General features: G+C 43.4%; 1 protein-coding gene across 2 annotated transcripts; it reads right to left on the bottom strand.

The window, feature by feature from the left end:
* Positions 1 to 564: 564 nt before the first annotated feature.
* LBR (lamin B receptor) lies at positions 565 to 26,476 on the bottom strand. Of its 2 annotated transcripts, none has more exons than XM_058533627.1 (14): positions 26,389 to 26,476; positions 21,880 to 22,058; positions 19,984 to 20,187; positions 16,987 to 17,070; positions 16,471 to 16,732; positions 15,209 to 15,405; positions 13,253 to 13,307; positions 11,074 to 11,265; positions 10,020 to 10,123; positions 8,938 to 9,063; positions 5,013 to 5,181; positions 3,447 to 3,527; positions 3,231 to 3,353; positions 565 to 2,561 (listed from the first exon to the last, which is right to left on the bottom strand). In XM_058533627.1, the coding sequence occupies exons 2-14, from the start codon at positions 22,042 to 22,044 to the stop codon at positions 2,401 to 2,403; spliced, it is 1,923 nt and encodes a 640-aa protein (XP_058389610.1). In that variant the 5' UTR covers positions 22,045 to 22,058; positions 26,389 to 26,476; the 3' UTR covers positions 565 to 2,400. The 2 variants fall into 2 exon arrangements, with proteins under 2 accessions (XP_058389610.1, XP_058389611.1); XM_058533628.1 differs by having other exon boundaries at positions 16,540 to 16,732.

Genomic DNA, 26,476 nt, shown 5'->3' with positions numbered 1-26,476 from the left:
ATTACGGAAAACACCCACACACAAAGCCTTTTCTCCAAACAGTATAAAAACAAAGATCAAGATAAGAATCACATGATGTGGTATTTTAACCTGCAGGGTGTTGGTGCAGACCCTGACACACCCACCTGCTGCAGTGCGGGAAGAGATAGATCTCTTCTCACCGACACATGAATGCTCTCACATACACGTACTGCCCTTCAAATGTACACAGATGCTTTTGTGAGTAATACAAATTCATTTGAAAGTACTACTGAATCTACAATAGTTTTGATCATTTCTCTATTTTCTCAGACAGCAAAACAAAACACATGACCATTATCTGGGCATTGGGACCCTCGACTAACCCGCTCACGCTCCAGCTTCCGAGAGCCTCGACACAAACAGCGATCGGCAGCGCTCCCGGTTGCCCTCAGATTTCCTGTGTCCAGCAGGGTCCCAAACTAATGATCCTAAAAACACCAGGGCGTCAGGTGAGGGTGGTCATCTAAGGGCTCCTGTTTTGGCCCCAAGGATCCCAGAGTTACAGGCAAAACAAAAACAAAACAAAATGAGGCTCCAAAGTGATCAAAGCAACATCTTTTTATTTTCAACTTTATTTCCAACTTAAAACTTCATTATAAAACTTGTCAAATAAACATGTCAAAAACAAAATTAAAAACAAATTATAGCTGATGTCCAGAAATTGCAGCCCTGTGCTGGTAACAGGCTCTCTTTTCATCACCAGGAAAGAATCAACTGTCCTTCTATTTCTCCCAAAGCTTCCTTGGTGAATCTAGTACAGAGTATGCCGGAGGCCAGGAGCAAAGCATAATAAAAAAACCGCCTGCATACATCAGTACTAGTAAAACACTGACGATTTCCCCAAAACCTTGTTCAAGGCCTACAGGATGCAGAATGCTAGAGCAAACCACCTTCATGATCACGTGGCATAAGCTAAGTCACATCCACCTCAAATTGCAGTGTGGAACGAACACTGCGTATCTAAATGGCTCATATATACAAAGTGTGATTAAAAACCCAAACATACACACTATATTTATTGGATTCCCCTATGTTTAAGATACCGAGAACAATTTAACTTTGAATACAAAAGTTTAGTGAATTTGCTACTGTTCCATTATTGGACGATTAATAATGAGACTCGATATCAACTTACGTAGAATTTCACAGCTAAAGCTACCTTATGCACATCTATTAAACTAAAAGAGAGAAATGATTTTAAGCTATCCCCTTAAATTGTTTTTAGATGAACAGACTTCTAAAGATGAACCCCATACTCCTTCACAGGGAGGAGAGTTTTGTAAAAACAAAGCATATACAAAATACAGTATAAACGGCATGAGCTCAACAGTAGCAAAAACACGGGTTAATTAAAAAAGTCAAAAACATACAAAAATAGTAGCCTGAAATGGCAAATTTTCAAACACCAATCCATGTAAAAATGTTTAAATAGTGATGTTACTCCAAAAATATATATTTATTCTATTTTTTTCTATTTGCATCAGTTTATAAAAGGCAAACAAACATCTGCAGTTGAGGTAGCAAAGCCAAATTCACACACTTTGGATTAAAAAAAAAAACACTCTTCCTATGTTTTAATAGCATCTTTTATACAATATTAAGTGAATTCTAATTGCTTCAAAATTTTTAATTCACATGTATTACTTTACAAAACTTAATTTAAAATACTGCAAATGTTTTTGTTAAAAAGATACTTAGTCCTGACAATTATTTCACATTCAAAATACTGTACAGAAAAATCTGAAGTCACCATATATTACATACAAGCTATGTATTTACAGTTTCAAACGCAGTTTTGGAAGCTGAGGTTAAACTACTATTCCTAGTGGTCTCCCTTAAACAGTGCCTGCTAATAATCTTTCATCCTCTTCACAGAGCATTAAAGACAGGACCGGTTTTTACTTTCAAATCACAGAACTAGGAAATTAATTTCAGGGGAAACAAACGAAAATTCTCTTAATGCACTAAAACAAATGTACTTTAAATGTAACAGTTTTCATTTAAGAAAAACCAACTGACAGAACAAAAAAAAAATCAAAATTTGAAAAGTCATCAAAACCATAAACATCAATAGTATTCTTTTCAGTGCATTTATAAGACTGTTTTCTGTTTACAGATTTTAAAGGACTGAAAATCTCCTATTAGAATGCAAATTCTCATTCTTTAGATTTTTCCTCATGTTAATTGTTATTATTTAATAAAAATAAGCGTGGCTATATTAAAAGACTTACTACTCGGCTCTATAGTCCTGACTCAAAAAGAAAAAACTTAAAGATCCTGTCAGTGCAACAAAAGAAGGTTCGTTTGGGATTTTTTTTTCTTGTTTTTGCAAATGGAAGCTGGAATTGCAGGAGCATTAAACAACAGGCTAGAACAGAATCAGTAAATGTAGGGAAATATGCGGTAGGGCACGCGCTGGCAGTACTTCTCCCAGGCCAGGCCGTACTTCTTCCTGCACTGGTGCTCATCCCGGGCCTCTCGGTGGACCAGCAATACGGTGAAATAGATCACATAGAAATAAGGCAGAATGTGACTAAAACCTGTGGATAACAATAGTAAAGAGGATTAGGTTTTTTTTTTTTTATAGCTTTATTTTTTTTTTAATTTTATTTATTTATTTCCCCCCAAAGCCCCAGCAGATAGTTGTAGGTCATAGCTGCACATCCTTCTAGTTGCTGTATGTGGGACGCGGCCTCAGCATGGCCGGAGAAGCGGTGCGTCGGTGCACGCCCGGGATCCGAACCCGGGCCGCCAGTAGCAGAGTGCGCGCACTCAACCGCTAAGCCACAGGGCCAGCCCGAGGATTAGGTATTTTGATCCCCACACAATATTAAGTTTTTCCTGCTTTTCCCCAAATCCTCTAAAAATGAACCATAAGATTACTTCATTTTCTCCAATAATGGAGAAAGCAACTAAATTGGTTCATAAAATTAAAAGCTACTCAGAGAAGAGCGACTAATCCATTCTAACAATTCATCATAATCAGAACACTTGCCCTCATATGTAAAGCAAATCTCTCCATTTCCTCCCCTCCGGCCCTCAGTGAGGAACAACTGTGGAGTGGGCTAACACCACGTGCCTTCCAGGCTGGGTCAAAACACACACAAAACAGAACTGTCTGCTCTTCTTCTTAAGAACCAAAGTTTTTCAGAATTTACGTACTCTGAGTCATGAATAAAAAGTTACATTAATTTCTCTTAGACGCTTACCACACGGGAGGGACCAGGCCAGGGCCATGATGAGATCCCCCAGGTAATTGGGGTGGCGAACAAAACCCCACCATCCGGAAACGAGGAGATTTTTTCCCGTTGAAGTATGAATGGTTTTTAAATCTATATAAAAATAAAAATACACTTTTAATGATCTCTAGACAAACAGAGACATAAAATCTTTATGCAATATAAATAATATAAACCAATACTTACGTGCAAGCTTTGGATCGGTGGGATTTTTCCGGAATGCATTTTTCTGAGAATTTGCACATCGGAAGATTACATATCCGCTAACTATAATTTTAAAAAAATTGCATATGTTAATTTAGATATAATCTTAGCATCTGTAATTTCACTTAGAAATTATTTCTGTGCTCTAAAGCAATGTCCAAAGTAGGGAACAGTTTGATTTCTTAAGAACAATTCAAAATCTCTCCATCTCGGAATGACAAAAGAAGATTAATTATCCTGAAATCTCACTATCATACTGCCTTCATCATCCACTTGGGGCATACCGTGAAGGCACAACTAACAGAGTTACATCCATGAATAAAATCTAATACAGCCTACGTTACAATCAAATCAATACTAGAGTTCAGTACAATCAAGAACACGGGACATTTCCTGTGTTAGCGATGGTACCTACTGGCCATAACACAAACCCTTTATTAATAAAAGTGTAGCCTAGAATCAGTACTAGAACCTCTTGCACATAAATATATGCTGAATCCCACTGCAAGCCTACAAGTTGGTAGTTTTACTTCAAATTTCAAAATGTCAAAGTTAATAGGCCCGGACATATTACTATTAACTATTATGTTGTCAGTCCTCAATAAAGTAGTAAGAAATAACTCTATTTTTAGCTTAACTGTAAAATATACAGATATTGTCTTGAATGACACGCAGGCATAGCAGACATGGATAACCAAACCAATGATGAAACTAAATCTTAATTTTAATGCCTTGAATTTCTTCTTCTACCATGGATACTAATTAGTGTAGCAAAACTAGCAAATCTGAAGTTCAGTGCTAATTCTCCCTGCCCTCCCTCTGGTGGAGACGTTTAATGACCAGCAGAATGAAGAAAAGCCGTCCCGAGCTAACCCACAATGGCTCACGATGGACCTGGCTCCAACCACACCGTCCGCCTCACTCCTTCCAAACAGGGTCCACAAGTCCCCACCACCCCACCCGAGCTGTGCCCTCTGCCTGGCCTATCTACTCCCCATCCCATTCTTACCCATGACAACTCAGATCAAACACCACATCCTCCAATAAGTCTACACTGCTTTCCCCAGAGAAAAGTCCTCTCTACCCTAAACTCCCACGCTATCTGGTCCCTACGTCCCTCTCTCAGCGCTCCTGCACACGCCTCCTCCCCGTGTCTGAGAGTCTTATTTCTCCTGTTGGAACGTAAGCCCTATGAAGGCAAGACCGATCTCCCTACATTTTAAGGTGCCTCCCGGACAAAGCAGGCACTCAACAGAAAAAAGGAATCATTACTAAAACAATTAAGTGTCAAATTAATTAATTTAAATTAAATTTTTTAAAAAATGGTTTAAAATGATCTGTTTAGAGAACTACTAAAGAACCTCAGTACAAAGCATCCATTCTCTTTGCAAGATGCAAGAATCTCTTTATCACTCCACCGTCACGAATGACTTCAAACCTAAGCTAATCCTGGCAGTCCAGAAGGGCGTGTCATAAATGTGTAGACACCAGAGCACAACAGACTCAGTACGTGAGGTTTAATACCCGGAGACTGAAACTAACACTCACGTTTCAGAGCGATGATTAGAGAAGCCACTGGCCACGACACTTCACGTGGATGACCGACCAAATAAAAGGCCTGCAGGCTGTAGACGAAGGGCACCCACACTAAATCTCCGAAGGCCAGCATGAACCCAAAGCCATCGTGGGTGATGTCCATGGTCGTCAACAAGGCCTCCTGTGAGGACGCAGAGGGAAAGGGTTACACCCAGGTTTGGGGGAGAAAGGCTTCTATGTTTAAGTATTCAAATAGAGTACTAGTTTACAGTCAAATTGATCAAGGGCTATGGAAGCGTACACCAACCAAAAGTTGTTTAAAGGCGGGGAGGGTATTCTGGTTCCCTCGGCATGTGTATGACACTAAGCCATTGGGCCGACCTCATCTCCAGCCGCTCTGCCATCCTAAAACAAGTCTCCGGAACGCCTCTCCTGCCTCCACGCCTTTGCCCAGGCCATTTCCTCTGCCTGGAACACCCTCCTCCAACCTCAGCTTACACCTCCCCTGAGCTGCCGTCCTCAACTCCTCCCATCAGACGAGGTACTTCTCAGATGCAACTCCCGGCTCCCGGGTGAAGACGATGTGTGATTGTACCATAACTGTCTAAGTCACTCTCTCCCCACTAGACTGGGAGAGGAAAGACGGGGACCAGGGGTTCCCCCCATCGCCCCGGCGCCTGGCACACTGCCCCTGCCATGGGGTAAGTGTTCCAAGTATGTCTGCTGAAGGAATCACAGGATCACCAGCTGCCTTTGTTTCAATTCTCCATGCACCAGTCTAATTTCTGATCGTGATCTGGCTTTTCATGGACATTTTCCACACAAGAGAAGCAGCTCCCCGGCAACATGGAAAACTGCCTATCTCACTTCCCACAGGGAATTGACACAATGAATGTGCTCTCTGGGGGATGTGGCCAGCAAGAGCAAGGAGCCAGATCACCTCTGGACCTGGACACCTGCAGACCAGACTCTGGACAGGGGAGACACCACCACGGTCAAAATCCAGCAGGCCTAGCTGAGGGGGTCTCCACACGGCCTCCACATGTGGTATAGACCGCTGACAGGGAAAACTAGCAAGTATTGGCTCTGCTGAAGAATTGGTGTTCTAGGTTAAAGGAAAAGAGTGACACCTCCAAAGAGCAATTTTTTCTAGAAAGAAAGCAAAAAGACTATAGAACACAAAAATGGATGTCACCAACTCTGGCCCTCAGGCTCCCACTCTAGTCAAGAGCGTCTATTCTTATGCACACAGGCTCTCCAGACCTGCCAGGCTCCATGGGTCATCCTAGCAGAGGCTCAGAAGAAGGGTTATTTATATTCAAATTCGTAGTCTCGGTTTCTTAAGGTGTGGCCATTCTGAATGAGGAATTTCTATGAACCAACCTAATAAGAAAGTTATTAAGCATCTGCTAATTGCCCAGCCGGGGAGAGACGATGAAGAAAACCATAAAATAAAGTCCCTTCCTCAAGCAGCTTACTATGATCTGGCTGAGACACTGATAACACAGAGGAAAGATAACTTCCCAACTCCAACCCTCTCCCCCTGGGATTTTGTTAAAGTTGCCTTAAGAGGTAAACATTTTCAGTTCATTAACAGAAGTCAATGTTTGGCCAAATCTGTAGAAAATATGAATTTCTAAGCTACTTAAAAAGTGACTGCCACTACATGACAGAAAGCTGGAAGGAAGAAACTAGAAGGAAGAATTACTAATAATTGAAAAGCTACCAGAAAGGAAGTTAAAAAAAATCTCTGCAGTGATAAAGCAACAGTGAACCATCCTTTGGCCTGTACAACATAATCCACCCGCTTCTTAGGAGCGTTATTACATCACAGCAGAAAGACATACGCTGGCAAGACTAAGTGCATTGAGGGCCGGCCCCGTGATTTAGCGGTTAAGTGCACGCGCTCCGCTGCTGGCGGCCCGGGTTCGGATCCCCGGCGCGCACTGACGCACCGCTTCTCCGGCCATGCTGAGGCCGCGTCCCACATGCAGCAACTAGAAGGATGTGCAGCTATGACACACAACTATCTACTGGGGCTTTGGGGGGAAAAAGACTAATAAAAAATTTAAAAAAAAAAAAAAAACAGACTAAGTGCATTTACAAGAATTGGGTTTTTTTTTTTTTGATTTCAAAAGCCCAGGTCTGTGCTAAGTGGTAGGAACTCAACAAGAATGTGTAATCCGGCTACTAGTAACTGATGTGAACGAAACTGGGCCCCTCTCCCTGGTCTGCCAGGCAAATCCAGCACGAGAGCTGCATAGACTTAAAGTCAGCAGGATAAAATCCATGCTGTGCTGCGAAGCGGCCGTGCTGGCCCCATAGGCCGTGCTGGGATGACCTTGCAGCCCCTGTCTCACGACTGAGGAGGCCAGCTGGATGCATCGGCCACAGAAGACACCATGGGCACCTCGCCCACACATTTCCCAGCTGCATTTCTTGAACATAGGGAAAAGTGCCCACCCTGGTCCTGGCGTCCCTCCACACAGAGACAACACCGACATTACAAGCCTGCTATGACGTGTAACCGAAAAGCTCTTGTTATCCTTGCAGGCGACTGTCAGATGTGTGAGCCTTTCCTGCACGGACGCTGCTCTTTTAAAAGGTATAGAAACTGCATCAGACTGCAGACCTTGGAGCATTCCTCAGAACACTCTGCTGGACTGTTTCCTGGGATTTGAACTCCTCATCTTGATTATCAAATAAACTCCTCTCATTAACCTTTACCCAGACTCTTTATTTCAGTCAACGCTGTGGTCTGTTTACCTCAGGAGGTCCTAATCCTCCCAAAGAAAACGAAGATTATCGAAACACCAACATCAAGCTTTCAAAGTCCTTTTGACTAAATATTCTCTATGGTCCGGCGTGCAAGGCCCAAATTAAGGATCAGTCTGGGGGGGATGGGGGGTGGTGATAAGGTATCGATGACCAAATAACATAGTTTTTAGAAAACACCTAACACGTGTACGGTGACAGATGGTAATTAGATTTGGGGTGGTGAACATGATGTAATTACACAGAAATCAAAATATAATGATGTACACCTGAAATTTATATAATGTTATAACCCAATGTGACCTCAATAACAACAACAACAAAAACACCTCAGACTCAAAGGAGAGGGACCGTCTCTCAAAATGTCAACAGACTCATGAAAACTTGTTTCTTGTGGCGCCTTCTCATGTATGGTTGCCAATTTTGTTTTTAAAATTGAAAGACTCAACTTGGAATTTGGAGGAGATTACAAAGATAACAGTAAATATGACAAAATAGTTGTAAAATACGCCTGAGGAAGAAATTATTTTTAAAAGGAATATGTGTAATTGAGACAAAGGATTAGCAAAACATTCACCAGTCTTCCAGCAGCAGAAAACACTGATGACTGATCAACGTCTGAGAAGAGCCACACGTTAGGGACTTAGCTTCATTTAAACCGGTTTCCTCAGTGTGTCATAATTTCTGATTTTATGTCCCTCTGATTAGAGCTATTCTCTGTATTTTGAAATACCAACAATAAAACATCTCTCCCATTATTTGAGAACTAGCTGCTTCTTGACAATCCAAAAATCACTATCCTAATTCAATGATAATCTGTCCATCTATTTTCGTGTGATATAATAATAAAGAAATTAAATTTTATTTATACGAATTGGTGATACCCACAAAGCCAAGATCCACAGATCTTAAATATTAAGCACCTAAAAGAGCAGCTGATGTACACAGAAGCATCATCAAATTCCTAGACACTCACCGTCTGTTGGTGCTCACTGTGTCAGCTCCAGGGCCACATGGACTGACACCTCCTCTAACCCTCACGAGCCTCGGAGGCCGGCTGTACTCTCCTCGCTGTGTGAGAAGCCAAGGCCACGAGAGGCCGGGTCACCCCCCACACTCAGAGCCGTCGGACTCCAAGGCCTCTGCTGGTAAAATTAATTACCTCGTTCCAGAGAGCGTCCACCACGTATAAGAGCTGGAAACTGTTAACCAAAATCATTGCTAAGGATGGAGCAGCACGATTCTGCAACTTCATCTCAGCCAAAAGCATCACCAAGTTAACAAGCACCTGCAATAAAAGAGGCAAGTATTGTCTCAGAGCACCTCCCCAGGGATATTAGCAACCACAGAGGGAAGGACGGTGACTTCACAGCTGAGAAACCGCAGACACCAGCTTCCCTCAGTAATAAGTAACAAGACACATCCGTAATAAGACGTAGCAACATCATGAATCCATTGAAACGACACTCTGAGAAGGACATAATATCACTTCCGTGGTATTCCTGCCAAAATGCATCATCACTCCAATCAAGAGAAAACACTGGACTAACTCAAAGTAAAGGACTCTCTTACAAAATAACTGACCGGTACTCCTCAAGTGTCAAGGTCGTTAGGGACAAGGAAAGACTAAGCAGCTATTATAGACTCGAGGAGACTGAAGCAAAATGACAACTAAATGCACTGTGGTGCCTGTGGAGGACCCGGGAACACCAAAGGGCCACGGTGGAAAAACTGGTGAGACAAGGTCTGTGGATTTAGTACATGATACTGTAACAACGTTAATTTGCTGTTCTTGATAATTATACCAGGGTGATGCCAGCTGTTCACACTGGGGGAAGTGGGGTGAGGGATGTAAGGGAACTCTTTCTTCTATTTTTGCAACTCTACTCCAAGCCTAAAATTAGGTCAAATATGTTTGTTTTTTCAAAGGGGAGAAAAATACATTTTTTCTTACATGAATTCATCTACACTATCACTTTCCTACGTAAAAATGAGCTGATATAATCAAAATAAAACAAACTCTTTTAATGTTTAATAACCTGTAACATGGCATCTTAACCCTCGGGACTATATTTACAGTAAGAAAATATTTTAAGTAGACAGATTTATGGAAAGCTATAATTATTCCTAAAAATATACCACCCACAGCTTACTTTAAAATTGTCTACAGTTCTTTCTAAATGCAAGACTCATTCCTACTACTGAATTGAAACTAAAGGAAAAAAAAAAAAAAAAAAGACATACCCATCCAATCAATCCGGGGCGCAGTTCACAAAAGTATTTGAGATCAAAAGTGCCAATCCGAGGGTTTAATTCACGGCCAATGAAGAAATCATAGATGGCTTTTCCTGAGGAGAGAAGAGTTCTTATGCAAACAGTATTCCAAATCCAACGATAAGGCTTTAAAATGCACTGCTGTCTATATCCAGGGTCACAATTCAGTCGCTTCCAGGAGCCTGACAAACAGGCAGCCAGGGAAGGCGCAGGAGGTGAGCGGTAGGAGGGACCAGTGAGGACTGAGGCGGCAGGGGAAGCCAGCCCATCTGGAAGCATCCACACTGCTACACAGGCACGGGGCCCATCAGGCCAGATGCCCTGATTTTAACGGAATTGGAGTTTTCTAAAAATGTCGACTCAAAATTGTTTTAAATAAGCAATTTTTTTTTTCTTTTTTTTTGCTGGGGAAGATTCACCCTGAGCTAAGATCTATTGCCAACCTTCCTCTTTTTTTTTTTTTTTTTTTTTTAATGTGAGCCACCACCACAGCATGGCCACTGACAGACAAATGGTGTAGGTTTGCCCCTGGGAACTGAACCTCGGCTGCCAAAGTGGAGCACGCAGAACTTAAGCACTAGGCCATCAGGGCTGGCCCACAACTTAATTTTTTAAATGTTTAAATACTTTAGGGTCAGAATCAACCAATTTGGAATCTCTGTTATTTTGTTGTTGTGTTTTTTTCAAGGGAGTTTACTATTTGGGACAAAAAATAATATTTGTCATAAGTAGTGATGCTACTAATATTACTAAAATGCGACTCTAAGTAAATTACTAAAATGTCTTACTGTCATCAAGTGACTAAAAAAGGAAGAGAAACAGATAGGAAAGTCTGAGGAAAAAAATCAAATATATCTTCTTCCTTTGAATTTTTCTTTAAATTTTTTCTTTATCTTTTTTTCTCATTCCTTTTCATCTCTCATAAACTAAAGCTAGAAGAAAAGCAATCTGCAAGCCTAGGGTCGGCTGCTGGAGGGCTGTGGGACGCGCTCAGGATCCACGCATCTTAACATGGCTGGCTCACCAGAGCTGGCTGGGGACAGCTCCTCCCGGGGCGCCTTCCAGGCCCGCACGAAGAGATAAACACTCAGGACCACAGAGAAAACAGTGGCTGCCAGTGCAAACTGAAGGAAATGGTTGTACACATAATACAGCTCCACACCCCAGAAGAGAGATGCTCCAACCACAACCGATGTCAGGATAAAAGCATAGAATCCTTAGCAAAAAAGAAGGCAAAGAAGTAATGTTAATCCAGGGTTCTGCATTATGAAATAATGCAGTATTACTTTTTAAAGTCTTCATTTCTTATTCAGGCTAAATACACACAAATATACCAACAAGCAATGCCCCTGAGGAGTAATCTTCAATATAGACACTGCCTCTCTCATATAGTTTTTCAAATATTTTAATATACTTATTCTTTTTCATTGTGAACAGTTATTATCTGCTTCTAATTAAGAGAAAGCTGAAATGAAGTGCACAGAAATTCACCATTAAAAAGCTGAAAAGAACCTCAAAAGTCACATAATCCAAACCCTCAGGCCCAAAGTCAAATGGCTAATTATTAACAGAGCTGGGCCAAACACACATTTCAAAGTCTTTACAGCAATCTTGGTGGTTAAAAAATTATAAATATTTTTACTTGAAATAACTTATCAAAAATGGTTTCAAAAGATCCTGGTCAGATTCGACCACCCAGAATGTAGATCACAAGACCCTCAAAGGGAGGCCACAACACAAATGCCCCGTGGCCAGGCAGGGGACAGCAGGGAGCCAGCTGGGGGGACATCAGGTAGGGACTGCTGGACCCAGGATGCTCACATGCAATTCCAAATTTAAAAGCATCCCGTGAGGCCCCACAGGAGCAACTCCTGCTCCGAGCCAGCCCCGCTGCGGTGACCAACATGGAGAGAGCCTGGGAGGACGGTCTGCTTTTCCTTTTAGCTAAAGACACAGTTTTGCTTTCAGGAGCTGAGTGCCTACAAGAGCCGTGTTCTGAGTAAGTCATCAAATTATATTTGGATAAACAGACAAACACAGAAAAGAGGTGGCTGTTATTTATATAAGAATTTTAAAATCCAAGCTTTTGTAAAGTAAAATGGTCATCTCTCATTTATTTATTGCTTAAATCCATATTTTCCACCTATCAGGTTTACTCCAAAGAGTAACTTTACACTTCTTTAACTTTTTAACATTCATTTAATTCTCATAAAATTTATGAACAGTAAAGAAAAAAAAGGGTAGATAAAGTAGTTTCTTGCTCTCTACCTATGTGGGTTAAAAATCATCATTCAAAACGTCTTAGGAATCTCCTTGGTTTATAGGGGCAAAATCTCATGAAGAGAAATCTCATAATACTAGAACAGAGTACCCAAAAAGAAGGATCAAGCAGCAAGTCCAGCCCCCACCTGCCTACTCCAGCAGCCTCAAGGCCGGGCACTGTGCTCCGTCTGTGGGCAGGCCAGCCCCTCACAGGGACGTGGAAACAGAAAACCAGACCACAGAGAAAAGGACATCACTATCTAGAGAAGCCCACCAAACACGAACGTCAACAGACCTGAAGGCACAAAGTAAACCCAGACTCGGCCTCGCTCGAGTTGCAAGACACACGACAGAGAGTGAGAGACAGAGAGAGACAGATTGATTCTAAACCTGGTTCCAGCAGCAAGGAATTTGGTAAAAGGGAACAAAATATCTGACAGCAGCAGTGAATAAGTGCGAAGCATCCCCCACGGGTCAGGCACTGAGACAGGTCTGACGCTTTCCACACTTGGCGCAGAAGGTAGAAGCCACCTAAAATACTTCCCTTCTAGAACCCAGTGGTGATTTCAGAGAGCGGATGAGAGGTAAGTCACCAAAAAAAGTATCCAAGTCAGAAACGTAAGACGTGATAGGGCAAAAAGAGGCCAAGAGTTAAAATTTATACTGTAATTCCCAAGAAAAGGAAAACACAGACAAATAAAATTATTTCCATTAGTGATAAATGCCACTGGGAAAATCAAACTGGATGAAGAGGGACTGAGGGCATATGACCTCACATGGCATAATTTGTACAGGTTGGCCGAAGGTGTGAGCAGTTTATTTGCATGCCCTTTGGACTACGAAGAGATAAGTGACTACAGCTTTGACAGTTTAAAAAGTACAACGCTCAAAATTTTCAGTCAGCAAATCATCAGTTTGAGTCTTAAAAAAAAAAAAATCACCATTTAATCTATACTTGAGTCTTCTTCCATCGGTAAGAGGCGTTCCTTCTACAACCTTAAAAGAAAAGAAAATTTTTTAACTTAAAAATTTAAAAAGCATAATAACGCTTCACCATCATATCAATGTCTTCTAAAATCACTTAAATTTCAACGTGCCTAAGAAGGAAGATCATCTTTTAGTAGAGAAATTTAGTAACAAGTTTCAAAAATCTTAATGGCAAACCTTCAGATGAGGCCAATTCCACCTCTGGGAATTTATCGTCAATGTAAATCAAGTAATAATTTCTCAGTGTACTGAGACTGTTGCAATAGCCACCTTGCCCCCACCATCCCATGTGCCACCACAAGACTAAATGTGCTTTAAAACCCTCTATATCCAGCTGAGCGCTGGCTCAAAAATCTTCAGTGGTTTCCCATTGCTTACACATCGAATCATCTGGACCACCCGCAGCACACCCACACAAAGGGACCCCAGAAACACACGACTGGAACGGGACAGGTTAAAATAAAAGTCCTGGGCCGGCCCCGTGGCTTAGCGGTTAAGTGCGCGCGCTCCACTGCTGGCGGCCCGGGTTCGGATCCCGGGTGCGCACCGCTTGTCAGGCCGTGCTGTGGCGGCGCCCCATATAAAAAGTGGAAGAAGATGGGCACAGATGTTAGCCCAGGGCCGGCCTTCCTCAGCAAAAAAAGAGAGGAGGATTGGCATGGACGTTAGCTCAGGGCTGATCTTCCTCACAAAAAAAATAAATAAATAAAAAATAAAATAAAATAAAATAAAAAGTCCTCTTGCCCAATGGCAGGTGCATCTTACTCCCCAAAATACTATTCAGACACATTGCAATGCACTTTAAACTGTGAAATACTAATATGGTATAATTTGTCTGGGGCTAAACTACTTGACCCTTTCCTCAGCTATGAAAGGAAACCCAGGAGAAATGTAACACTTGTTTGAGATCACAGGATTAACAAACCCCCCCATGCTAATTTCAAAAGATTCTTGTCTACTAAAAGTATCTAACAAATACTGTGTTGGGTTTTAGTTTGTGACTATATATACATATGTATATATACATATATGAAAATTTTAACCATCAAAACGGCTTTTCTTAATAAATATTATCTAGTTTGAACTAGCTCTACGTATATTAATCTGCATTTGTGATTTTTACTGTACAGCCTTACCATAAAAATGCCTGAAGGTTCACATCACAAAACTCCTCCCTAGAGCCAACAGTTATGGTGAGATTCCGGAGTATTTAAAGACTGCAGCTCTATCCCCCTACCACTGGCATTCGCCACATCTAGTAAATCTGATCCTTCAGTTTACAGACAGTAGGTAAACTTGCAAAGCCCTAAGAACAAGATCTTTAAATGAATTATTTATTGCTTAGGGAATCTCACCTTCCTTTAAATAGGTCCAAGTAAAGTATTCTACTAAAAGAAGAAAAAAGTACACCTAGCAATGAAGACAAATTTTAAAGACACTGCATGAGTTTGAAAAGAACATAAATGTTCCTGACAACAAATTACCGAAAGAGATGAAATTTAGAAACACACCATAATAAAAAAGAAAAGTAAATGATACAGGACTAAAGTCTATTGAGCTCACGGCTTATCAACTGATAATTTAAAATTCTGCACCTGAAATGATACATACCGAGGGGGAATTTTTTTTTCAACAACCTCTACCATTAGTCAGGCTATTTTGCAGAACAGCTTATTCTTTTCTATTTGGTTTGGAAAGTTACACAAGAAACCTAAATTAGGTTTTCAAAGTTCTGCTTAATAAGCCAGTGTTACAGGCTCCAAGAGGAAGGGCTTAAGAAACTAAGTAAGTTTGGGTAGTTATGACCAAGGCCAGCTTTAAACCTCAAAACTCCTGGAAACTTCTTTACATAAATGTGGAGAGAGGGGAGGAAAATCTCATGATACTCTGCCCTACCAACAAAAACTTACCTTCCCAATTGGCAGTAAGTAGAAGAGAGCCTGCAGAATAAACCAGAGGAGGTAGACCCCAAATACTCTGGGTTCCCATAAATCAGACAAAGCTGGCAAAGGAGGTGGGAAGCTCAGCAGGCTAGGCTCCCTCTGTTCACACATCAGCAGCAACATGAAGAGGAAGGCAGGCAGGCCAAGCATGATGAGAAACACACCTGCAAGCAATTAGTGAACATTCGAGGCTCAAATTCCAATCCAGTTTGTTTATTTTTTTCAAGAATCATCTGGGTATTTTAAAATCAGAACTCAAGTCGGGCCAGCTGTTTGAAACCAATGTCTAGTATACCATCACCAAGTCCTCATCTCCCCCTGTCACGTCCAGTGGCCAAGCAACCATGGGCATCACAGTAGTAAAATGGCCGAGGTCCAGCATTAAACAGCCAAATTCCACCTCAGAAACCAGCTCTGAAACATTTAAAATCCAACCACTATCGGAGCAAACATGTCAAAACTCCAGCAAATTGAAGATCAGAACGTCTAAAAAATATCAACTTAATCTTACAAAAACAAAAACTTTATATCCCTAAGTTTCTAACAATTAAAATAGTATGCGTTCACGTAAAGTGGGCGCAGATTTTAAGCGATGCTGGACACCATCTTTAACAGACCAGCTAGCCAACGGTTATAACTTACAAAATACAAAGCAATTCAGCCATGCAGCATTTTGAACCATTTGGCCAAGAAGTGTTCTCTTTTACTAGCTCATAAAATTTCACCAGTCCCACCCATTAATAACTCGGAGCCTTTGAACACTTCAGATCTTTGACCCCCATAATCGCCCATCTAGTGGGTAGGGCAGACACCATGACCCCACTGTGTGCATGCAGCTTCCTCCCACTGCTACTGCCAAGCCAGGCCCTGCACCCTCAGGCCTGAGTGTCGGCAGAGTGCCCTGTCGCTAACCCTTCACCAGCCTTCCAAACACAGCTCTCACACCAACCTTCCTTTATCACTTGTTTGCACTGCTCAAAACTGCTTAACAGATTGCTAAAAGTTTCAACGTCGTCACACTGGCACCCTTTCTACTCTATGATAATCCTCAAAAATGCTCCCACCTCAGGCCTTTGCACCTGCTGTTCCTCCTGCCTGGAAGGCTTTTCCTCAGGCTCCCATGGGGCCTGCTTCAGATTTCTTCAGAGAAAAGCCTTTCCTGTTCACCTCACAGCCACACCACTCGCCCCCCTGCCGCCCCCCTCCCTAGGCCCGGCTCTGCAACCTACCAGGCACTCCTCCGAATTCTAACTCCTTCGTCCGTGTGCCTGTCACTTCACCCCGGCTCTGCAGCCTACCAGGCACTCCTCCGAACTCTAACTCCTTCGTCCGTGTGCCTGTCACTTCACAGGTTCTCAACGATGTAGCTCCTTTTGTAACAATTTCCTCTTCCTTAGAATCGACTTCTTTTAATTTGATCTCTTCTCTTCTTGGACGAAGGCTATACTCTGTAGATGTATAACTACGTTCTTGTGGCAAGTGAAATTTTTCCTAGTTGAAAAAGAAAAAAGTATTAAATATCTGTAGTCAATAACTATCATTAATGCTACCACATTAACTAATTCAGCATCTTAATACAGCTGTATACTAATAAGAATAAATCTGTTAAATTAGATTCAGTCTTAATTTAAGGACAGAATTTTAGAAAAGATTGTAAGAAAATATTACAGTTTTCAATGTACTTCTTCAGAGAAAGTCACTTTAACAAAAAAAATTACCCAAGATGAAAACGAACACTTCCGTACCTGTGTGTTTTTGTGGGGTATGTCGTTCCTCTCTATGTGCTCAGGCTCACCATTGTATCTGTAGATGCTATTTCCAAATGGCTTCTAAACCGAAGAATATAACACATTTAGCCACAAGAATTGTAACTTATTAAAAAGCAACATGATGATAAAATTTTACTATTGTGAAATCAACCAACAAAACAAACCAGAGATGTTCACGGCCTTAATGCTGAAGAATCTTGGCCTACTTTTGTTAAAAATGGAATGGAATAAAACTGACCAGAATGTCCCGATCTTCAAAAGATTGGATCTTACAGTATAGATTTCTACATAAGATCTTTCATCTTTTAAACAAAATTAGATTGAATGTTACAATTTCATTGTTCAACAACAGATGCTCTAATAATATTTGCTATGCGAGGTAAAGTAAAAATTGGTAAATTAGTTCATTAATTGGTTAAAAAAAGAGAGGAAAAGACATTCACTGCCTCAAAATAGCCAATAATGGGAAATTAAGAAATAGTGGGTACGTATGGAGTATTACTCCCAGTGCTGGCAGTCTAGTGGTTAAGATTCAGCTCTCACTGCCGTGGCCCAGGTTTGTTTCCCAGTCAGAGAACCACATCACCCGTCTGTCCAGTGTCACTGTGGTGGCTGCCTGTTGCTGTGATGCTGAAAGCTGTGCCACCAGGATTTCAAATACCAGCAGGGTCACCCGTGGTGGACAGGTTTCAGCAGAGCTTCCAGACTAAGACAGACTACAAAGAAGAACCTGGCCACCCACTTCCGAAAAAATTGGCCATGAAAACCCTGTGAATAGCAGTGGAGCATCGTCTGATATAGCGCCGGAAGGGGAGAGGGTGGCGCAAAGAGACCGGGCAGGGTTCCGCTCTGCTGGACACGGGGTCCTAGGAGTCAGAATCCACACTACGGCACTAACGACAATGGAGTACTACTAGTGACGTAGAAATCTGAATTTTATGCTGCCTGGTTCTTATTTAACCTTACATTTTCTCTCCCTATGTCCCTTTTCTCAACTCAGTCTTTCTCCTTGAACGCTCATTCTCTTCAAGCAGTGGAGGGAACTTATCAGACTGCACAAGGGAAGTGCTTTAGCTTGCAAAAGATGCTCTAGGCAACGTATGGCTGAAATCTGTAACTCTGCTCCTTTATAAGTCACCGACAAATTATAACACTAACAAACCAACAGGAGGAAAACAAATTAAAAATGCAAGTATATTCTTTGGGAGGCCAGGTGGCAGAAGACAGAGTTAATATGGTATCAAGTCCTAGTTCACGGTCTAACTGAGCAGTGATAACATTCAGCATATACTAAGTTTACCAAAGTGCCAATGAGCCACTTCGCAGCAAACGGGCCCAGCTAAATCCTACACTCTCAGTTTTTCACATGTCCAATATATAATCTACAGCAACCACAAATGCAGTCCCATAGCATAGCTGGTCAACCGACCCTCAAACTATCCTGACGGCAAAGAGACAGAGTACCCACAGGGTGAGGCAAACTACTACAAAAGATCACAGCTGGGAGTCGAAAACAACAAAGATAACGTGATGCTCAAAGCTACATGCAGCAAAAGTATGGTCTTTCCCATGCAACGCACCACCCTCAACCCCACGGTGGGAACATGAGAGAGCCGGGGCTCTACTGGGGAGGAACAAAGCCAGCCTGTGGCTCTCGGGTCACCAGGACCACAGGAAGGTTACACTGTAAAAATATAATGGGCACTAAATGCTAAAAATGAAAATGTGACAGATGGCAGCATGTAGCATCTGTCCCTTAACTGGAGTCGCCTGATGGTAATGAGCCACTAAGTTTGAACAGTCTGAATGTTCAAACTCACCAGGAATTAGCAAAATGCAAGTCGAAACAGTGAGCTGCAAATCTTTGACATTTATATCGGCAAAAAAAAAAAAAATTGTCATGATAACAACACTCAGAATGAGAAAATTAGCATTCATAACACTACTGATACTGGTATAGACTTTCTTGAAGCAATTTGGCAACATGTATTAAAAGCCTCAACTTGGCTCTATCCACCTGACCTAGCAGTTCCTAAGGAAATAGCAGATGTTGCATAAGATTATTTGTTTATAATAGTGGAAATTTAGAAACAAAAAAAGCTAAATGTCTATCAATAAGGGGGCTGATTTTAACAATTAGGTTACATCCATTCGATTTACAATTAACAATTAACAATTAACCTAATTAACAATTAGGTTACCCAAACAATACCATACAACTATAAAGGTGATGTAGAAAAAAATGACGCAGAAGGCTAGTCCCAATATTTTAAAATTTAAAAATCTAACAACAAAACAGTTTGTACTAATCTAGTTTTTTTAGATTATTAAAAAAATATTTGTGCATTTTATCTAGAAAAGAGGTAATATTAAGTGAATAGAATAAAAGATGACCTTTATTCAACTCTTTTCACTTAAAAATAGTTTCCGTCTGGCCTACTATCTAAAATATTCCTCGTGCAAGGTGCTACAGGCTCCGCACTCTCTGATCTCTCCAACCTTCAACTTTGAAAGTAATTCCATTAAAATTACCACCTTTGAATAGGGAAAGTATTCAAGTATAGTGATGCTAAGAGAGCAAGAATATATTTTTATAACACACAGTTATGTCTCATTATTTTATACATGAACTTTTACATACTATAGAAACTTCTTCAGTTCAACCAACAATCTACAGCTATGTCAAGTTTAAACACTGCTTTTTTTTTTAAGCCACAATATTGAAGAGCTCTCTCATAACTTAAGAACATTCTTTCTCATTGGTATTTAAAAGCATTATGTTTTCTCTTCTTCCAAACATTCATTTTTTATCTAATCTCCCAAAGTCATCACCTTAGATTTGATGTTTCACTGACATTTTAATATTTCCACTGCAAATGATTTGAGCAAATATAGACATAAAGGGGAAGACTGTGTTTTGGCAGACTAAATACTGAATAAGGATGAAGATCTCCCGAGTATGCACACACGTACCAACACCAGCGGGGTCAATTTCACTTCCAACACTTCCTTCCTCATTTCCTTAACGTCGGCCTTGTGCGAAGCGGAGGCGGACCGGCGGGAACTTTTAGGGAGCCGGCCTGGGGACCGGGAGCGCGACCTCGACCTGCTCCCTCGCCGTCTGGAGGGAGAACTGGACGTGGAGCCACTTTTCCTTTGCCTGAAGGAAGTTAGAGGCTAGAGAGGGGGGAGAAGGCAAACAGCTTTACCGCCAAGTCATACACATGCGGGCAGGCCCTAACTGGAAGCGGGGAGCAAAGGCGGTAACTGGGACCATTACTCTCCAACCATCCTGCGACAGCATGGGATCTGAGAACGGGCCAGACGAGGCCCATGACAAATGCCGCAGTAATGATCCATCCCTCATGAGACAAATGCAGCCTTTCCACTGCCAATTCTTCCTTGAAGGTATTGCCATGAAATGAATGTGTCTAAACCAATTAGCTGTACGTTTTCCCAATAACACAGACGAGAAGAGGTATCATTAACATTGATTACAACTGAGATGACGGGACTAAAGAACTGGCACACAAACAATAACAAGAAAATTAGTCCCACAGTTTCACTCTGAACAAAACACACAGGACGATCTTGAAAACGAGCACAAGTCTGGATTACTGAGCAGTGTTTTACCTGCCCAAGCCCACTCCAAACCACTCCTCCCAGGGTCTCCAGGGACCTAAACCTGCAAAGGGCAACTACCCCCAGGCCAGATCCCTCCCACTCCTGTTTTTGTGTGGCCCAGGAGCTACAAAATGGCTTTACATTTTTTTAAATGATTGCAAACAAAATCAAAAGAAGAATGAAACTTCGTGACACGTGAGAATTATCTGAAACTCAAATTTCAGTGTCCATAAATAAAGTTTTACCGGAACACAGCCACGTCCACTCCCCTCTAGGTTGCCTAGAGCTGCTCTCGCACTGCAGAAACTATACGGCCCATACAGCCTAAAATATTCACTATCTGTCCCTTTATTCAAAAACTTTGCCGATCCCTGGTCTAGGGCACTAGAACTGTGGAGCACAGGCTATGGGTTCAAGAACTGTTCATTACTGATATGCAACAAGGCATGAAATTGAGAACAGGTGGGTAGAAATTTTTATGGCATTTTGACAAAGTAATTTTATGTCTGTTGTATCTCATCATAAAAGTTAGGGTTTTTATTTTGTATGTCTTTTTTTTCATTTGTCTAGTAACTCATTTTAATGATATTTTACGTAAGTATTACACACCATGGATCAGATATTTCAAGGCCCAGGCCCTCTCCAGATATGTTCAGAAGGCCTGGGCCAGACTCAAATCTAATTAATGTGACTCTCTTGAGTAAAGCCTCAGTGTTCGGGGTGAAGCCCAAACCCCTCCAGGTCTGGCTCCTGTTTAACTCTCCGCTGGCCCTCGCCCACCACACCCCCCGAGCACGTGGGGGTCTGTGTGCCCCAACCCCAAGCCTTTGGCAGGCTGCCCCCTGTGGAAGCCGCCCCCTCCATCCCCTGAGTTTTTCCTATTTGGTCTCAGCACCCAGCTCAGGTGTCACCACCTCTGAAGGCCTTCCCTGACACCCAGTGCCCTTCCCTTACCTCCACGTGCTCCCCCACCAGCCGCGACAAACCTCCGTCACAGAATGCATTCAACCAGGGAGATGACCAGCGTAGGTACCTGTCTTCTCCAGCAGACTGGGAGCCTCTTGGGAAAAGGGCACTGTCCCTCCTTCATACGTCCCCAGAGCCAAAAGCAGTGTCTGACCCAAAGAAGGAGGGCGACCCTGCACCTCCAAACAGCCAGAACTGATGACTGGAAGCTTCAAAACCACACCGATCCTTCTCTCCCGCTTATTATAAACACACTCGGGTAAACCAAAGAGCACTCACCTTGATATCATTCTCCTTCAGTTCAAGTTCGGTGCCATCCTTGTATTTGACAGTGTAAAGCTGGGAGTTGCTGTCATGGCTCAGGATTTCTACTTCAAAGTAAAGCGAACTCCCAGGCCATCGGCCTCTCACCAGCTCCCCATCGGCGAATTTCCTACTTGGCATTTTTGAAAATCAGTCTGAATGGTTTCAAAGAAAAAAAAATGGAGTCAACGCATACACACTTATGTTTGTCTTTTTTCATAGATTGAACACTAACATACAACTTTCCAAAATGTTTAACTGGTCAAAATTTTAGGGCCAGAAAGGCCTCTAGAGGAGAGGGTGTACACCCCTTATTTTAAAGGTGAGGAAATTGAAGCATAAAGATGTTAACTGTTTGTCCAAGGGCATAAAAACAGATGGCATGAAATGGCAGAGTTAGGACAATACAGAGGCTGTTCTTTCTGCTACACCCTATCTCATCCAGAATCACTTTACACAGGATGACTTAGCCACTGGGGTACATGTAAGTGACACTAAGGATTAAGTAGGACAACACATCAGGGCCCCAAATGGTTTGCTCTATGCAAAAACGCTACCCACCTACAGTGGCCATACTTTTGTTTTGTTTTGTTTTGTTTTGGTGAGGAAGATTAGCCCTGAGCTAACATCCGTTGCCAATCCTCCTCTTTTCTTGCTGAAGAAGATTGGCCCTGGGCTAACATCTGTGCCCATCTTCCTCTACGGAAGATGTATGCGGGACGCGCGCCACAGCATGGCTTGATAAGTGGTGCACAGGTCCACGCCTGGATCCGAACTTGGGAACTCTGGGCCACCCCGAAGCAGAACGCGCAAACTTACCCTCTCCACCACAGGGTTAGCCCGACCATACTTCCAATCTCACAAAAGACACATTTTCTGATTTATAAATTTGCATACAGTCTTACAAAGGCTTTACAAATGTATTTAATTTTTAACAAATTGCCACCTTTATTAAAAACAATAAACTCTACGAAACAGACTAGGGAAATCAAGGATGTATAATTAACATTACTATAACTCACCAACAAGGAGAAAAATAACTCCAAATCTATAACGAATAGCAAATTTGGGGTTCTTTCACAAAGCTCTCAAGTCTTACAGCTAAAGTCCCAGATGCATACAAGTACCTCTGCCAACCACACACCTGGGCCAGCACGTACCTGGCCCTCATCCCATCTTCTCTCTCTCAAACCCACAGCAGATATCAACTCCCAGTTACAACATTCTTTCCCACTGAACCAAACCACGGCCCACGAAGCCTTGTATAAACAGCACTCTAAGAAGCCACAAGCAATCTGCACGAATTGCAACTTACATGAGGCCTGCCTGCCACCCTTTCTCAAACCTCAACTGATGGTGGGTGGTCCCAGCTCTTGGGTAGTAACGTTCCCCCTCCACTAACCAGCAGATTCACATGCCAAGCGACAAAGCCAGCGCCTCTGACCTTCTCCAACACCAGCTGAACCGGCAGGGCCTAGTCTAAGAAGCAGACGGTATGACAGAAAAATCTCTCCTAAGTCACCTTCATCTCACCAACTAAGCAATGCCCGATAATAAAGACACATTCCTCACCTGGCTCCCGTCAAGAGCTGATTATACAACGTTTCAGAACTTCTGAAGACTCCTGGAGTTAAGAAAGGAGAAAGTGACATTACCACACCCCTCCTGAGAACAAGTCTTTCCTAAGCACCACATTTCTTCACTGATAATCACCTGAGGAAAAAGTTCACAAGCTTCACTTGGTTAGATAGAGAGTCTTGAGGCAGTAGATGAAAGAGAACACAGCTACTTATCAGGTGATTAGAGGCTGTCAGTCCATTCACGAATTAGGTGAAAGAGACTACGGCTTTCTTCAGACACCTACCTGAGATAGCATCCCCCCGGGGGGAATGAATGGGTCTGGGCGTGGACTGGGGGGGCAGAGAGGAGGACAGAAGCTCTGGAGGTGAAGTCACACCTGGCTGGGGAGTCACCTGAGGGGCACTTGGGAAGCAGGGAGCAGTGAACACCTCAGAGGAGGGGCACAAAAAAGGAAGGTGACAACAGCAAGCTTTGCCTATTTCAACATTTAACTCTGAGCCTCCGAGCACTAAGAAAGAGGAAGGAAATGTGCCTTCCTTCTCTCCTTCTCTTGTGCCCCCTTCTCCTCCTGGACCCCCAAAAATCAAACCACTGTTGTTAGTACCAGTTCTCCGACATTGGTCAACTAGGACGGAAGAAGGCAATTATATCTTTCTACATGAAGATGCCATTCAAGTTTCAAACAACTCTTTATAGACTTTTGAAACACAGACCCCCAGGATTTAGGGGACACCTGGATTTCTAAAAAGGCCCTTGAGCAGATTCTGTACCTTTTTGAAAATTTATTTATTGGCATCTTTCGTTGCACCTGTTACATACCACATACACAGTATCTGTGCAATACTAGACACAGGTCAATGCCATGGAGCTTTTTCTGCTACCAATTAAATATTTGGGGCTAAACAAAGTAAGATATCTGGTGGGTATCTGTTAGGTCTCTAAGCTTAATTTTTAAAAAAATTAAGAATTGGAACTTGATTGCCATTTTTCATATGGTGGTTGAAAAAGAAGAAACGAACACACCAGCACTCTCCTTAGGAGACACTGTCTTATATACAAATGTTCCAAAAGATGAAACCAGCAACATTACGTTCACTCCCACTTTGCACAAGATCCACGCACAGCTGTCACATGACAATACAGTGCAATCACATCCCAATGTAATCTGCAGGAGTGAGTTAGCCAGGACAGGACGGAAGAGCCCCAGGACATCTGTGCATGTCATTATACACCCACCTAATGGAGTCAAGAGACACAGGCATAGGCTTCCCTTTGAAGGGTTATTTTAGCCACAGTGTGTTTGTAAAGAAAAAGTCCATTTACTGAACGAACACAATGTCCTCACCCTCCAGAAGCAGTGGAAACATGGGGACCCTCAGGCTTTTCTCTATTAAGCCACATGCTTGCTAACTTCAGTGTCCATTGGCACTGGAATCCTTACACATTTTGGCTCCAATGTTACTATTTATCCACACAACAGAATGCTGCTTACTCTGCTGATCGCGGTGTCAGAAACGCCTTTGGTCCAAAGGAGGCAGGGAAAGGGAAGCTCAAAGGAAGTTTGACAGCTTCCCTCTTCAACACCTGAGCCCAAGGCTGGCCCACTAGGCGAAACGCAAACAGGAACCCCGGGCCTTGTTCCGCGCCCCTGCCACAGGACGCAAAAAAAAACAAAAAACAACAACAACAAAAAAGCCACCTTCGGGGCTGTAGAAGCCGAACGACGGCCCGACTTTTCCCCTAAGTAACAGAAAGCCCCGAAGGTAACCATCATTGCCCTCCTACTCACTCTTTTCCCTCCTCGCTAGACAGCTCTCAGAAACTAAACTTACCACTGGACTGGCTGTCCAGTCTAAATTAGAGCTCCCCTGCTCTTCTCGTAGCCCGATCCTCTCCTTCACAGCAGCCGCTACAAAGCGTAGCTACAGATTTACACGTGTTTATTTATTTGCAAGCTCCCTGAGGGCTGGCCCGCCAGTGTGGGTCTGGCCCTCTCTGGCCCGGTGCATGCCCCTCACACAGCAGGTCAGCAAGCACCCTCGCTCCAGCCTGAACCCTCAGATCGTCCACGCGCTGTCCAATGCAGCTACTGGATCGTTCTGTGTGTCCACAGCCTGACTTCCCGGCCAGACCGTGCGATCACTTTGGTGAAGCGCCCGGAGCCAGGCCCTCTGCAATCAAGTGCTTACTAAGTGCCCCCTGAGATTGTCGGAAGGTGTCATTATAAAGAATTTTTTTAAGTCTTTAAAAGGTTGTAAAATAGGACCGAGCTTTAGCAGGAGCACGCAAACCTGCCTATTTGGTTTCTGATGTGCGGAAACACCGGGCGAGGGAATGCAACCCACGCAAGCGAGCAGCCCTGCAGCCCGCGCTGGAGAGTCACCCACCCGAGCCGGCTGCGACCCTCCAGGCGAGTGACAAGCGGCGCGCGTCCAAGCCAGCTCTGCAACCCCACTTCCCCGTCCGCCGGGCTGCCGCGCCTTTCCTGCCTCCCCACCGGCAGGCCCCGCCAAGCCACCCGCTAATCTGTCAAAAAGGCGCTCGGGGCGGGCCTGGGAGGGCCGGCGCTGCAGGGCGGGGACAAAGGGGCCGGGAGGGTCACCGACCCACGCATCCGCCCCGGCCAACATCATCTTACACCGACGCGCGCGTCCAAAATGGAGGGAAACGTGCGCAATTTAAACCCCGCAGCTCCATTTCCGCAGCGGGCAGACCCGGGCGCGGTTCCAGCCTCGCCAGCCGCGGCCCCGACCGACCCGGAGGAGCGGAGGGCGAGGCCGCGGCGCCAGGCCCGGCGCCCGGGGACCCCGGCCCGCCGCAGCGCCCGCCCCGCGGGCCGCCCCGCCGACCCCTCGGAGTCTGCGCCGCGGGCCGCGGGGAGCGGGGAGGGGCGGGAGCGCTCACCTGCGCCGGGCTCCGGCGGGCACACGGACGGCTCCGGGACAGGCGCCCAGCAGCACCTCGGCGGCGGCTCCGCGCGCGCGACGCTGCC

Source organism: Diceros bicornis, chromosome 38, assembly GCF_020826845.1.
Source record: "Diceros bicornis minor isolate mBicDic1 chromosome 38, mDicBic1.mat.cur, whole genome shotgun sequence".
Lineage (NCBI taxonomy): Eukaryota > Metazoa > Chordata > Mammalia > Perissodactyla > Rhinocerotidae > Diceros > Diceros bicornis.
The sequence above is the reverse complement of the archived record's forward strand: the minus strand, read 5'-3'. Positions and strand labels throughout refer to the sequence as shown.

Bases quoted from the DNA above. Each gene is read 5' to 3' on its own strand.
- LBR (XM_058533627.1), bottom strand. From the start codon at position 22,044: ATGCCAAGTAGGAAATTCGCCGATGGGGAGCTGGTGAGAGGCCGATGG. The intron at 16,733-16,986 runs GTACGGAAGTGT...TTTTTCAACTAG, and splicing joins TACCCCACAAAAACACACAG to GAAAAATTTCACTTGCCACA. The intron at 3,528-5,012 runs GTGAGTGTTAGT...TTAAAATTATAG, and splicing joins TCTAATCATCGCTCTGAAAC to TTAGCGGATATGTAATCTTC.